A 14405-nucleotide genomic window follows, 5' to 3' on the forward strand; every position below is an offset into this window, starting at 1 on the left:
ATAAAGCAAAGAGCTGACATTAACACCTCCAATTTTGATATCAGGTTCAATAACACTTTCCTTCATAATGTGAGCCATATAGATAACGAATAACAAGAATGGATAATGTACATCCTTGTCTGACACCAGATTTAACATTAAACCATCTTCCTGTACTTCTTTCAATTTTAACTGCTGACTTACAACTCAAATAAAGACTAAGTATTGCTTGATATAATGCCCTGTTGACACAATATAACTGTAGTGTTTTGAATAGCTTCTCTCTTGGCACCTTGTGATATGCCTTTTCCAGATCTACAAAACTAAAATACAGATCTTTATTATATTCCGATGATTTCTCAACTATTTGTCATAAAGTGAAAATCTGATCCTGACAGCTGTTATTTTTCCCTCTTTTGTGTTCTCCTTTGTTATTTTTGTTCTTATACTACGTGTGTTGTTGTTGTTCATGGCACTTTGCTCTAATTCTTTTCCTAAAACATTTCTCTAAACTTTGTCTATCAAATACTATATAGGACCCTTAGATTACCTACTCTCTAACTTGTGTGAGGCATCCTCTTTTTTTCTCAGACGAATTTATATACTGTGCCAGCCTGAGCTTAAGTACAGAGTATATCTCAACCTAGGGAGGGTCACAGAAATTAGATGCCACTAATGTGGTTACAACTAAATCAGAAGCTGTAGGTGTTCTAATCTTGCAGTCGTAGCCCTTCCTTCTTAACTTACTTTGGGTATCCCCGCATACATATACAGATTAACAGGTTCATAATTTTTATGAGTTTTAAGAGTCAGTCTACATGGTCAGATCACGCACATTTGAAACAATGAAACATATTTAATGAACTCATAAGTAATACAAGACACAGACATTATGTAAGCAATACTAAGTTAAATCATCTAAGGTTTCACTCACTCTCTCATACCTTAAATATACAATTTCTCATTACATAGAATGTTTCCTTCAAATGGTTAAAATATTATATACAGTTGATCAGGTGCTCGTTAGGAACAAACACATCTTGTTTCCTTTTCATATGGGTTAAAACATTGGTTCTTAACAAATTCACGATTCTCGGACAATCAGACTAATGAGATTTAAAATGTTCTATAATCTGCTTAATCTTCAAAGTTCATTTTTCATTCTGAAACACAAAATTTCTTCCATTCACAATCATCCTAATGTTTAAGGGACAAAGAATATGTAAAGTACTTATCTACATTGCACAAGTTTTCGGGGTTCCTCCCGTCCTTCCTTCACAGAGGAAAACTTTGTTGTTCAAGGTTTGTTGCCACGTGGAAATCATGTGTATTCTTCGAGTCTAGCACTCGCTTCTTCAAGAATTACATCGGTGCACTTTCTTTGCCGATGGCCTGCAATTTTATCTGCCGTACTCTGCTGCGATGCCTTGCGAGACCTACGGTAGTCAACTCTGAGACCGTAGGAGTAGGACAACATTGACCACTGAGGAGCACACAGAGAGAAAACCGGAACAAACAAATTGGGGGGGGGGGGGGGGGTCCAGACCTGTGTTGCTACATATATTATCCCTTTCCAGCACCCTTTTTTTGGCCAAATGTTTAGCTAATTTGTATGTGGGGGAATCAATGCCATCCACTATGGGACGTAATGGCACATTTTCTTTGTGTATTTTTGGGAGTCCGTAAATACGGGGGGGGGGGGGTATAGAGTTAAAAGGCTTTAATCTGTTGGTAACTTCTACAGGCCAAGAAGTGACTCTCTTAAGAAGCCTGTGAAGTTTTCTAATTTGAGAGTTGGTGGGATTGTAATTGATGGGGAGGTAAGTAGCCCGATCTAATAGAAGAGCATTCAGCTTACTTGTGTAGTCCTTTTGGTTAAGTACTACAGTTGCATTTCCCTTATCTGCTTTGGTGATAACTAATTCTTTATTATTTTTCATTTCCTGTAGAGCTTTATATTCTTTGCTGGATATGTTGGTTTTTGGTGGTCTTGCTTTGGAAAGGACACAGGCTACATCCAGTCTTACACTGTTGGCGACTTGATGTGGAAGGTGGCGGATTCCGCGTTCGATCTGGATCATAATATCCTCACTAGGTATCTTTTTGGGAGCAATACAAATTAGCTAAACATTTGGCCAAAGAGCTCACACACTATACTGGCAACACACCATCACACATAAAAAACTCAGCCCATTTCAAAGCCAGCATAGAAAACCTTACACTCCAATGTACTGACATAATGGTCAGCTTTGATGTCTCCTCTTTATTTACAAATGTCCCACTCAAGGAAACTTTAGAGCTAATCCAAGCTAAATTTTCTCCCGCTATCTCAGCCTTATTTCAGTTCACAATGAACTCAAGCTATTTCGTTTGGCAGGGAAAATTCTACAAACAAATAGAGGGGACAACCATGGGTTCACCACTCTCCCCACCCTTGGCCAATTTCTTTATGGAGACCTTTGAAGAAAAAGCCTTAGCCTCTGCCCCACAAAAACCAACCATATGGCTTCGCTACGTTGATGATGTGTTCACTATTTGGCCACATGGCTCTGAAACACTTCTCTCCTTCTTAACACACTTAAACAACCAACACCCCAGAATCAAATTCACCCTGGAAAAGGAGGAAAACAACTGCCTCCCTTTCCTAGATACACTAGTCACCTGCCAGCCTAATGGAACCTTAGTTTTCTCAGTTTACAGAAAACCCACCCATACAGGCAGATACATTCACCAACACTGTTGGTGAATCCCACCACCCCCCCCTCACAACAATATGGAGTAGTGAAAACACTATACAACAGGGCTAAACTAATCTGTTCAAACAACTTGGCCCTAAACACTGAACTAAATCACATCCTCAACACTTTCTCAGTCAATGGCTACCCCCCCCCCAAAAAAAAAATCAAAAAAATATTAGAACCTACAAACCACAGATCCCCTCCCCCCCCCTCCAACACAAGGATTACTCTAAATCCATCACCATTCCTTACATCTGAGGCACCTCAGAAAAGATTACCAAAATCTTAAAAAAACATGACCTGACCTCCTGTTATAAACCTTACAGAAAATTGGCATCCCTTATCCGCTCCACTAAAGACCAACCACTTCCCCTAGACCTACCTGGTGTATACCAGGTCCCTTGCAGTTGTAAACTGTCTTACTTTGGCCAAACAGGCAGGACAGCAAATATCAGAATTTCTGAACACAAGGACTACATCCGTTTTCACAAGTACAGCCATTCTGGGCTTGCGGACCATGCTCTGGATACACGCCACAGAATACGGTGGAAGAAAGCTACAGTGATACACCGTAGCAAATACAAATTTGAAAGACTGTTTATGGAATCAGCCTCAAGAAATTCTCCAAACCTCAACAAATTTGGTTGTATGCGACTGCCCCAAATTTGGGAGACCTACATCAGCAGACCTTCAGCCCAATGGCCAAGAACACCTACTTAGCCCGCTAGAGGGCACCATCAGGACTGTTAGGAGAACAATAACTTCAACTCTTCATTCCCAGTTTCTGTGTTGTAGAGCCTACGTTGCACGTACCTTTTTTGTAAGTTCCTTTAGAAAATAGCAATGTGACATTGACGAAATATCGGAAAATGTTTATTAAAGTATTATTTAATTTATATCCTTAACTACGTTGTTCAATTCCTTAAGTGTTTTAATAGTAGATGATATTAGACCACAAATGCTCAGGTATGGAGGTATAAAAGTTTTACAGTGGCTACACTGCATAGTTCAGAGGGCCTGGACAGAAGGACAAATTCCAGATGATTGGAGTAGAGCTCTCATAGTACCCATACATAAAAAGGGAAATAAAACTGATTGTGAGAATTACGGATGTATTACCCTACTGAGTGCTCCTGGTAAGATTTATGCCAGTATACTTGAGAAACGGTTGAGAAGGATTGTGAAAGAGAAGCTTGGTAAGGAACAAGCTGGATTCAGGAAAAATAGAGGCTGTCAGGATCAAATATTTGCTTTACGACAAATAGTTTGAAAAATTATGGGAATATAACAAAGATCTGTATTTAAGTTTTGTAGATACGGAAAAAGCCTTTTCACAAGGTGCCAAGAGAGAAGCTATTCAAAACGCTACAGTTGTATGGTGTAAGTGGATCAGTATATCAAGCAATACTTAGTCTTTATTTGAGTTGTAAGTCAGCAATTAGAATTGAAGGAAGTACAGAGAGATGGTTTAATGTTAAATCTGGTGTCAGACAAGGATGTACATTATCACCTCGGTTATTCATTAACTATATGGATTACATTATGAAGGAAAGTGGTATTAAACCTGATGTCAAAATTGGAGATGTTAATGTCAGCTCCTTGCTTTATGCAGATGATGTTATACTTCTAAATAAATCTGCTACAAGTCTGCAAGATTCCTTGACTAAACTGAATAACTGTTGTGATAGATATGGTATGAAGGTCAGCAATAAAAAGACAAACTTAATGAAAATGAGCAGAATCATTGAAAATGTCAACTGCATTGTGAATGGAGAACCTATAGAACAAGTAAAACATTTCAGCTACTTAGGCACGATTTTTAGTGAAGATAGTAAATTAAATATGGAAATAGACAACAGAATCAACAAAGCTGGTATGGTATGATGTCAATTGAATAAATTCATATGGAATAAGAGAGAAATTAGTGAAAACACTAAATTAGCTGTATACAAGACAGTGTTCAAACCAATTTTAACTTATGGATCTGAGAGCTGGGTCAGAAGTAAAACACTTGACCAAAGACTAGAGAACACAGATATGAGATTCCTAAGAAAGATTAGGGGCTTGAACAGATGGCATCAATGGTAATATCATATTAAAAATGATGATATTAGGAAAGAACTTGACATTGTTAGCATCCAGGAATGCATTAGCAGAGCTAATCTCAGGTGGTATGGTTACTTAAACAAAATAGGCTTGGAAAGATTAGCCAAACAAGTGTTCTCTGCCAGATTGGCAGGAAAAAGACCTGGAGGAAGACCAAGATATAGGTGGATTGATACAACAAAAAGTGCCTTAGAGGATAGATATATAAATATAAGATCTGACAATGTTGTAGCTTTGACAGGTAACAGATTGGTTTGGTAGGAAGTTAGTAATGATGTAAATCTTTCATGTAGTACTATCATATCCTGTACACCCCCTTGAGAGTAAATGTCAGGAATTTGATGATGATGATGATGATTAATAAATTCATTGGCAGCCACCTGTGATCAATAACTTGATAATGAATGGGATGTTTTAAAATGGGGGAGGAAGTATAAATTATGCAATTGCATTTAGAAAGAGGCTGAAAATTCACCTGTCATTTGTCTTTGATCACCTGCCACAGCCAAGTGAATTTCTGGATCCCTGAATATAATATACATCTGGTAAGAGTACAAATACAATAATTCATGAATAAATTAAAATGCCATATTTGAAATAAAATTAAATGAAATATATTCAAAGGATTAAAAATAACTAACATGAATTTTTTTGTTTATCTCACAAAGTGAATACAAGACAAATTAATAAAGATCAATAAAAGTAAAATGTATTATTAAACTATTATCAAATCTAATATTTCAAAACAAACTGAAATATAATAAATTTATCTAAATATTACCATATTTAATAAAATAAACTGATGTTTGGAAATGGGATATATATTAAAATTTTAGATTGTCACAAAGTGCTGAACAAAATGCACCATGCTCATAATATAGGGTGTTTCAAAAGAGGGTAATGACAATAAGAGGCAAATTCGATAGATGTACAATTTTTATTACCGTGAAAATGTATCATAACACGTGAAGTTTCAACACAGACAGTTAAAGTTCAATATAACTGCCTCCAGTAATTCTGCAGACATCCCATCTGTAATTAATTTCCTGCAAACATGCAGCAGAGCACTGGCATAACTTCAGCAATGCCAGAAGTATATTCTGGAATGCAGCTCATTCAAAATGGCTGGTAGTGGTGGTGGTACAAAGACTTGATAGTTCACAATGCCCCACAAGAAAAAAAATCTAATGGTGTAAGGTTGGGGGAACATGGTGGCCATGCTACCATGGCCACCAGGTAATGAGGAGATGCTGCATCCTGCTGGAAATGTAACCATCTGTCATGGTCATCATCGTCTAATTGTGGTATTAGGTACCCTTGTAGCATGTCCAGAAACACACCACCAGTAACAGTAGCTCCAATAAAAGAAGGGTCCATATTCTTTCTTCTTGCTTGTGTTGCAAAAAACATTAGTCTTTGGCATGCCACAAACATGTTCTATGTTCGTGACACTCCCAAATGCTGCAGTTATGAATGTTTACTTGTCCACTTACATGAAAAGTGCACTCATCACTAAAAACAATCATGTCCAAAAATTTCTCATTTTTATTCTATCCTACTGATCATTTCCGTACAGAAATCCTGGTGAATCATCTTATCAACTTTCTTCAAATGTATGAGGGTAAATTTGTAGGGCATTAAATGTAGACGCTGTTGTAAAACATGCCACACACACGTGGAATTCCAATTTTCATACTGTGTGCAGAAATTCCTCTGAGCTTGTGGTGCAGACCTTGTTTCCTCAAACCAAAGCATAAACGTGCTTGTCCTGCACCATCAAAAGTCACCATTTTCAAATGGTGTGACATATCATGCAATCTAGTGTTGTCATTTGGTAATAAAGTTATGTGACCAAATTGATGTGTTTCACTACATTATGACACTCACTCAGCTTTTGTATATCTTCTGACTTATTCTCTGTTCTCCTGCAAAGTTATATACATCCTTTTGAAACATCCTGTACTGGAAAGCAATTTGCAAGGTAGGGATAAGGAACTTATTATCAAAAGGACTGCCACACAATACAATTCCTCTAGACAGATTTAGATACTAGGACTTTATGTGTGTGTGTGTGGGGGGGGGTGAGTAAGAGCATCAGATCAGTGTCCTTGTTACCAGAAGGATTTGTGAATTCACTCAAAGTAAATTCATAATTCCCTCTGGTAACAAGGATTCTAAATAGAAATGTTCAAATTTTAATAATAATCAATTTTCTTTGGCTGAAACTAAGCATGAATACCTGAAATAAAATTGCATGCATACTTACCAGATACTCTTCAGTTCCATATAGGGATGTAAACTGTTGATCATCATCTAATTCTCTAGCAGCTCCAAAGTCAGTTAACTTATACACTGACCTGCAAAAAAGTGAAACAGAAAGATGTTTTTTAACCTCTAAAAATAAAAGTTTATTTTTTTCCCCTATAAACAAATTTAACAAGTTTAAAGGCCATTTCTTCAGCAAAACAATTTAATATTTTACTTTCACTATGGTTATAATTTCTAACTGGGTGACAATAAATATTTATTAATCTCATAAATATTCACTGGGGAATGGGAAACTTAAAATGAAACCTATTTGTGCTTATCATCCCAATGAATATAGAAAGAAAAATCTTCTGAATCATCAGGAAGGCCCACTGACACTGAGAATATCAAAAATACTCAATTTTTTTTTTTTTTTTTTTGGCTTCATTCTAACTACTGCTCGTAATGCACCTTTGCTACCCTCACCAATACAAGTCCTTGCCTGTTCCTTGTACTCCCATGAACCAGATTATCATCACCTTCAAATTTCTGCCATGTACCCTCAAGGGATGTACAGGATATGATAGTACTACATGAAAAATTTACATCATTACTAACTTCCTACCTCCAATTTTCCTCCAAATCAGTCTGTTACTTGTCAAGAATCCAACATTATCAGATCTTATATTTCTATCGTCTAAGGCACTTTATACCGTATCAATCGACATATACCTTGGCCTTCCTCTGGGTTGTTTTCCTGTCAACCTGGCAGACATTTGTTTTGCTAATCTTTCCTTGCCCATTCTGTTTAAGTGACCATTCTACCTGAGATTAGCTCTGCTAATCCTGGATGCTGACAATGTCAAGTTCTTTCATAATATCCTTGTTTTAATATTATATTGCCATTGATAACATTTGCTCACGCCTCTATTCTTTCTCAGGATTCTCCTATCTGCAGTCCGTAGTCTTTGGTCAAGTGTTTTACTTCTGACCCAGCTCTTAAATCCATAAGTTAAAACTGGTTTAAATTCATATGGAATAACAGTTGACATTTTCAACGATTCTGCTCATTTTCATTGAGTTTGTCTTTTTATTGCTGACCTTCATACCATATCTATTACAACAGTTATTCAATTTAGTCAGAGAATATAATAAATTTAGTTTAATTCTTTATCCAAACACTTGGATAAAGGATTAAACTAAATTTATTATAGTCTAACTAAATGCAAAATAGACTTCCAACATCTTTCTCTAAATCCAGAGTAATTAGTCAGGGAATCTTGCAGATTTATAGCAGATTTATTTAGAAGTATAACATCATTTGCATAAAGCAAAGAGCTGACATTAACATATCCAATTTTGATATCAAGTTGAATACCACTTTCCTTCATAATGCGATCCATATAGATAATGAATAACAGAGTGGATAATGTACATCCTTGTCTGATACCAGATTTAACATTAAATCATCTTCCTGTACTTCCTTGAATTCTAACTGCTGACTTACAACTGAAATAAAGACTAAGTATTGCTTGATATAATGCCCCATTGAAACCATATAACTATAGTGTATTGAATAGCTTCTCTGTTGGCACCTTGTCATATACCTTTTACAGATCGACAAAACTTAATTACAGATCTTTGTTATATTCCAATGCTTTCTCAACTATTTGTCATAAAGTGAAGATCTGATCCTGACAGCCTCTATTTGGCCTGAATCCAGCTTGTTCTTCACCAAGCTTTTCTTCCACAATTCTTCTCAACCGTTTCTCAAGTATACTGGCATAAATCTTGCCAGGAACACTCAGTAGGGAAACACCTCTGTAATTCTCACATTCAGTTTTGTTTCCTTTTTTATATAGGGGTACTATTAGAGCCCTACTCCAATCATCAGGAATTCATCCCTCTGTCCAGGCCTTCTGAACTATGCAGTGCAGCCACTGTAAGACTTTTATACCACCATACTTCAGCATTTCTGGTTGAATATCATCTACTCCTGCTGCGTTTCCACATTTCAAGCCTTTGATGGCTTTTTCTACCTCAAGTATGGATATGTATTCCAGACTGTATGCCTGTTGAGTGCTTTTAACCACTGTGCTATCACTGCTTGTTTCATTTAGCAATTTTTGGAAGTAATTACTCCATACTTCAAGGATATCTTTTTCTCCTGTTTTTATGCCACCTTTATCATCTCTAACTCCTTTTAAAGTACTCTTTCCTCCATTTCTAAGCTTCTTCAACAACCTCCAGAATATCTTAGCACCTTCTTGATATTTATTTTCTATGTTCTTGCCAAACTCCTCCCATGACTTTTGTTTAGCTAGTTTTACACAGTGTTTAGCTTTCTTACATTTGTCTCTGTATTCTCTGAGCACAAGTTGACTTATTTGCCAGGAACGTTCGATATGCTGTCTTCTTTTCCTTCACTGCCTCTTTAACTTCCTGTGTCCACCATAGAGTTCTGATTTTTCTATCCTTGCAGACAACCTCACCACATGCCCCTCTGGCTGAATCAATCAAGGTTTTCTTCAAGGCTTGCCACTGAATCTTGAAGTTTGGTTTCTGTTCTCAAACTGTCTCTGTATTCTCTAAGAGCACAAGTTGACTTATTTGCCAGGAACATTCGATATGCTGTCTTCTTTTCCTTCACTGCCTCTTTAACATCCTGTGTCCACCATAGAGTTCTGATTTTTCTATCCTTGCAGACAACCTCACCACATGCCCCTCTGGCTGAATCAATCAAGGTTTTCTTCAAGGCTTGCCAGTGAATCTTGAAGTTTGGTTCCTGTTCTCAAACTCTTTCATTTTTTCTTCAATAATCTTTTTGTATTTTAGTCTACAGTTCAGATCTGAGAGCTGCTCAACTTTTATTCGCTTTAAAACTTTCTTACATGTTATTCTTTTCAATATGAAATTCAATTTTATCCTGCTGAAGACTAAATAGTGATCACCTCCAATTTCAAATCCTCTGTACACTCTGGTGGTCTGCACCAGGGAGAAAAGATCACTATCTACAATAACATAGTCAATGAGACTTCTGTTATTCCTTGCCTCTTCTCTCCATGCAAATTTTTTGCACATTTTTAGGTTGGAACATGGTGTTAGTAATAACCAGTCCATGTCCTGAGCAGAAATCCAACAGGTATTTGCCATTATTATTAGCTTTGCTCTTTTCTCTAAATTTTCCCAAAATATTTTTGTATGTCTCACAATCATTTCCTACTCTGCTATTTAGATCCCCAACAAGGACCAACTTTTCGTTTTTCATTGTGTCAGTTGCTTTCTCTAAAGCATCAAATACTTCCTCCACTTATACCTTAGTAGAACCTTCTGTGGGACCACAGGCACAAATAAGTCTCATTGTCCAATTCCTCATTCTCATATTTGCCTACATCACTCTACTTGTGACTGCCTGCCATTCAAGGAGATTAGCCTCGTATTTTGTGTTGAATACTATGGCTACTTCTTTTCCTTGATTGTCATTGCCTGAATATAACATTTTGTATTTATTGTTAGAAAGATCTCACCAGATTTTGTCTTTTTTGTTTCAGTCGCCCCTATTATGTCGATCTGGTACTCATCTAATTCCTCAGCTAGCTCCATTTCTTTGCCATTCAGGCTTCTTATGTTGATAATACCAATCTTTAACTCTGGTGATATTGAGTTGGGGTTTGCTTTCAGATTTGTATTGTATTATATTTTCATATAATTTTATTGTTAGAGTTGTACAAATGTTTAAATTTGAAGTCAAGTGTGCTCCTATGTAATTAAACCCATCAACTAGTTCTATGATTTCATGATTAAGTTTTATCTGTATATCTTCCTAGCAGCTTCCAATTTTCATTATCTTTGCTTTATTTGAATTTATAATCACATTAGAATTTCTACAGGTTTCTTGTAATTTTGCAAGCAGGTATTGGAAATCTGATTTGTTATCCATTATAATTACTACATAATTTACATATATGATATGTGTGGCTGGTCTATCATTGACTTTTATTTCTTTGCTGAGACAGTGCTTCTTTATGCAAGCTAATATAAAGTTTCTTAGTTGTGATGTTTTTTTTATACTGAACTACTATATTTGAATTCTGATAGTAGTTTAAAATGAATTTTAGTGTTTCAAAGTCAATGTTTTTCTATGTTATTATTTGAAAAATGTTTTCTCTACTGACAGAATGAAATGATTCTTTGAAATCCATGAAATGGCAATAGAGATCTCTGCATTTGTCGTATGCGATTTCTGCCAGGCTATTTGTTGACTGTTTTTACAAAAGTCAGCTTATTCTTCTTCTATTTATTTGCTGTTGAATAAACAATTCTGTATTATTTTTACAAATATTTGGGAAGAGTGGCAAAAAAGAGTAATGGGTCTATAACTATTACATTTATGAACATCATCTTTATCTTTTTTATTAAAAGAAGATTTTGTCTATTTTTCAATTGTTTGGGATATTCCTGAACAGAATATTGATATTTTCTGGTATGATTCTCGTAGACTAGTATGATATTAATTTTTCAAAATTCAATGAGTCTTTTCTTTTGTAATTTCACCTGTAAGTCTGAATTTATCAATAAATTCTCCTCCTCCCCAACAACTGTACTGCAATCTCCAATCATGATTAAGTTTCCATGATCATTTATTTTCATCAGTACTTCATCAATCTGTTCATATAATTCTTCTATTTCCTTGCTACTATTGTTGGCATGTATATCTGTACTACCTTATTGTTGGCATGTATATCTGTATAAAGTCTAAGTTCTTTTGATTCTGCATGAATATTAATCAAGGTTATTCTTCAGCTATATCCCAAATACTTTGTTATTTCCTATTTACCAGGAATCAATCACTTGCTGCATCATTTCGGGAACCCAAATAGATCATTTTGGAATCTCCACTCCAGAAATCTTTGCTGTCTGGTCATCTTACCTCACTTACTCCAAGAATTCATTTCATTTCTATCTTGCAAAATTCTGCAAAAATAGGAACTTAGAATGTGAGACCTATGAAGTAGTATGAAAAATTTTTAGCTGTCCACACTGCTTCACAGATCTCCCATTCTAAGTTCCTATTTTGCAGGATTTTTCTGACTGATGGCCTGAAAAGCACTGAGGTGATTATCACTCTCCTGCCAGGCACAGCCTCGAATTCTCAGGGGAGCAAGTTTCCACAACTTGGTGATCCTTTAGTTCAACTTCCATGGTATGTAGCCTATGGAATATAAGGTAGTGGTTCCCATTTCCTTCCAGCTTGCACTTATTGGTGTCTACATCATTCAGAATTTTAATTTCGTTCTAATGAAAGTGCAAGAAGACACGCAGTAAACAATTCTTCGTAACGAGGGATGTGATAATGCTGATATCAGTGCAGAAGTTGAAAGGGTAATGCCAATAAGTCAGCCTTTACAATAACACTATCTGGGTGTGAGAAAAATGGAATATGGATAATTAAAAGCTGCAGCCATAGATTGACTAGGAACCATAGATCTCAAATGCAATTTCAATTCATATACATGACTTATTTATAACCACAACCACTCTAAAATCAAAGAAGTTGATATTAATTCATTAACATATCACTTAAAAAACTTACCTTCCATCTTCTGTAATGAATTTCATTATGTTGCCTGGTTTAAGATCTCGATGTATTATATTATTATCTCTTAAATATTTCATTCCTGCAGCTATAAAAAAAAACTTTTTTTATAATTATTAATATATTTTTATTATATTTTAGAATTATATTGTGTCTGCAATTAATTACAGATACAATATAATTTCAATACCAGTATATCAATATCTATATTGATTTATAATAATGATTGTCCATCCTCTGGATCAGAATCTCACTGTGAGCAAACATGTTTATGAATGCTATTAACTGTAGATGAATTTCATTTGGATGTGAGACCACATCCTGCTTGACAGTAAAGACGGTGGTGGCTTGAAAAATTTTCATGTTTAGTATTCTAGAGGTGCAGGGTTTCTCAGATTATCTAACCAACATCCAGATTATGTAATGGTCAACAGACGGCAATATCTTATGAGTAGGATTCATATAAAAAAAAATAATAAATTTCCACTACCCTGGTGTGGGTGTGTCTGCACTCAGCATACATCCAGGAGGTTCAATGGCAAAAGCTTTGCAGTCATTTAGATCTATTAATACAAGAAGTTAACTGCAGAGAAAAAATAAGAACTACCTGATGGACTCAGAAAAGTAAATAATAAGCATTTTTTTAAAGAATAATTCAGAGAATGTTTTCCTATATTTTAAATGCAAAACCAAATTCATAGGAAGCCATGGAAAAACACTGGAGACAATTATCATTAAAGTTGCAAAATGTTCTGGAACAAAATAGAGGAGAAAAAAAAAAGACATAAAAATGAAAGCACAGAGGAAATCAAAAATAATCAAGGCAACACACACGCGTGCACGCGTGCAGCAAATATTCAGGGTGTGCTAGGTGTGTGGTGTATATCCACTAAATTGCAATATCACTAATGTTATATTTTTGCATTTATTCTCATTAGAGAATCCCCTAATTGTTTCCTGACTGATTCCTAAAAAATATAACTAATGCTTCATGAAGAGGACCTTCATGAAGCATGAATTGACGTGTTTAGGATACCAATATAGACAAGTTTTTAATATATAATTATCTATAAATTTTATAACTTTTTGTTCATATTAACAATGAGAAACAGTGTTGACGATCTACTGAATGTCCCTTTTTTTCTACCAGTGCTTTCGCAGATTGTATGATTATAGTCAGAGATTGGAACTTGTGTGTATAAATAAATAAAATGAAGCTATTTCAGCTTTTCTTTGGTTCAATCTGGAAAAATACTAATTTCTCAAGTTATTACTTTTTCTTCTGTGTGCAGTGTATATAGCCATAAAAATCATATCAAAATTCAAATTATCTGTGTCTCACTCTAGTATTTGCAAATGATAATCCAATTTCACTGCGAAGCATAAACCCTTTTGTGCCTCTCACATAATCAGTGCATGTGAAGCATAGCTATTGTTCATTTTACCTGTATGCTTTCCATATTGAAAATTATATTAATTGATAAATTAAAGTATTCAGAGTTATCCTACAATTAATTGCACTGGACCAATTAAGATGAGCACCATGCACTCTTAAAACTTTCATACATCAACAAACTGCTATCATATGGTAGTGATGGTACACCCCTTGATAGTACATGCCAGGAATTTGATGATGATGTCAAATTGACATGTATTTTGTAGCACAGGTTGCATAAGCCACACGACAGTACACCAAACCTAAATGGGCACGCAACACCACTGTTTTTATATATATATAT

General features: G+C 35.5%; 1 protein-coding gene across 1 annotated transcript in view; it reads right to left on the reverse strand.

Moving 5' to 3' along the window:
• IKKepsilon (I-kappaB kinase epsilon) overlaps window positions 1-14405 on the reverse strand; it is a 406399-nt gene that overhangs the window by 304679 nt on the left and 87315 nt on the right. The window contains exons 5-6 of the mRNA XM_090415707.1: window positions 12664-12754; window positions 7090-7180 (exon numbers count right to left, since the gene is read on the reverse strand). Of these exons, the coding sequence (XP_090271833.1) occupies window positions 7090-7180; window positions 12664-12754 (182 nt within the window). The remainder of the gene's footprint in view (window positions 1-7089; window positions 7181-12663; window positions 12755-14405) is intronic.

The sequence above is a fragment of the Typopeltis vanoorti genome, chromosome 1 (assembly GCF_054136105.1).
Source record: "Typopeltis vanoorti isolate ZY-2024b chromosome 1, IOZ_Tvanoo_1.0, whole genome shotgun sequence".
Lineage (NCBI taxonomy): Eukaryota > Metazoa > Arthropoda > Arachnida > Uropygi > Thelyphonidae > Typopeltis > Typopeltis vanoorti.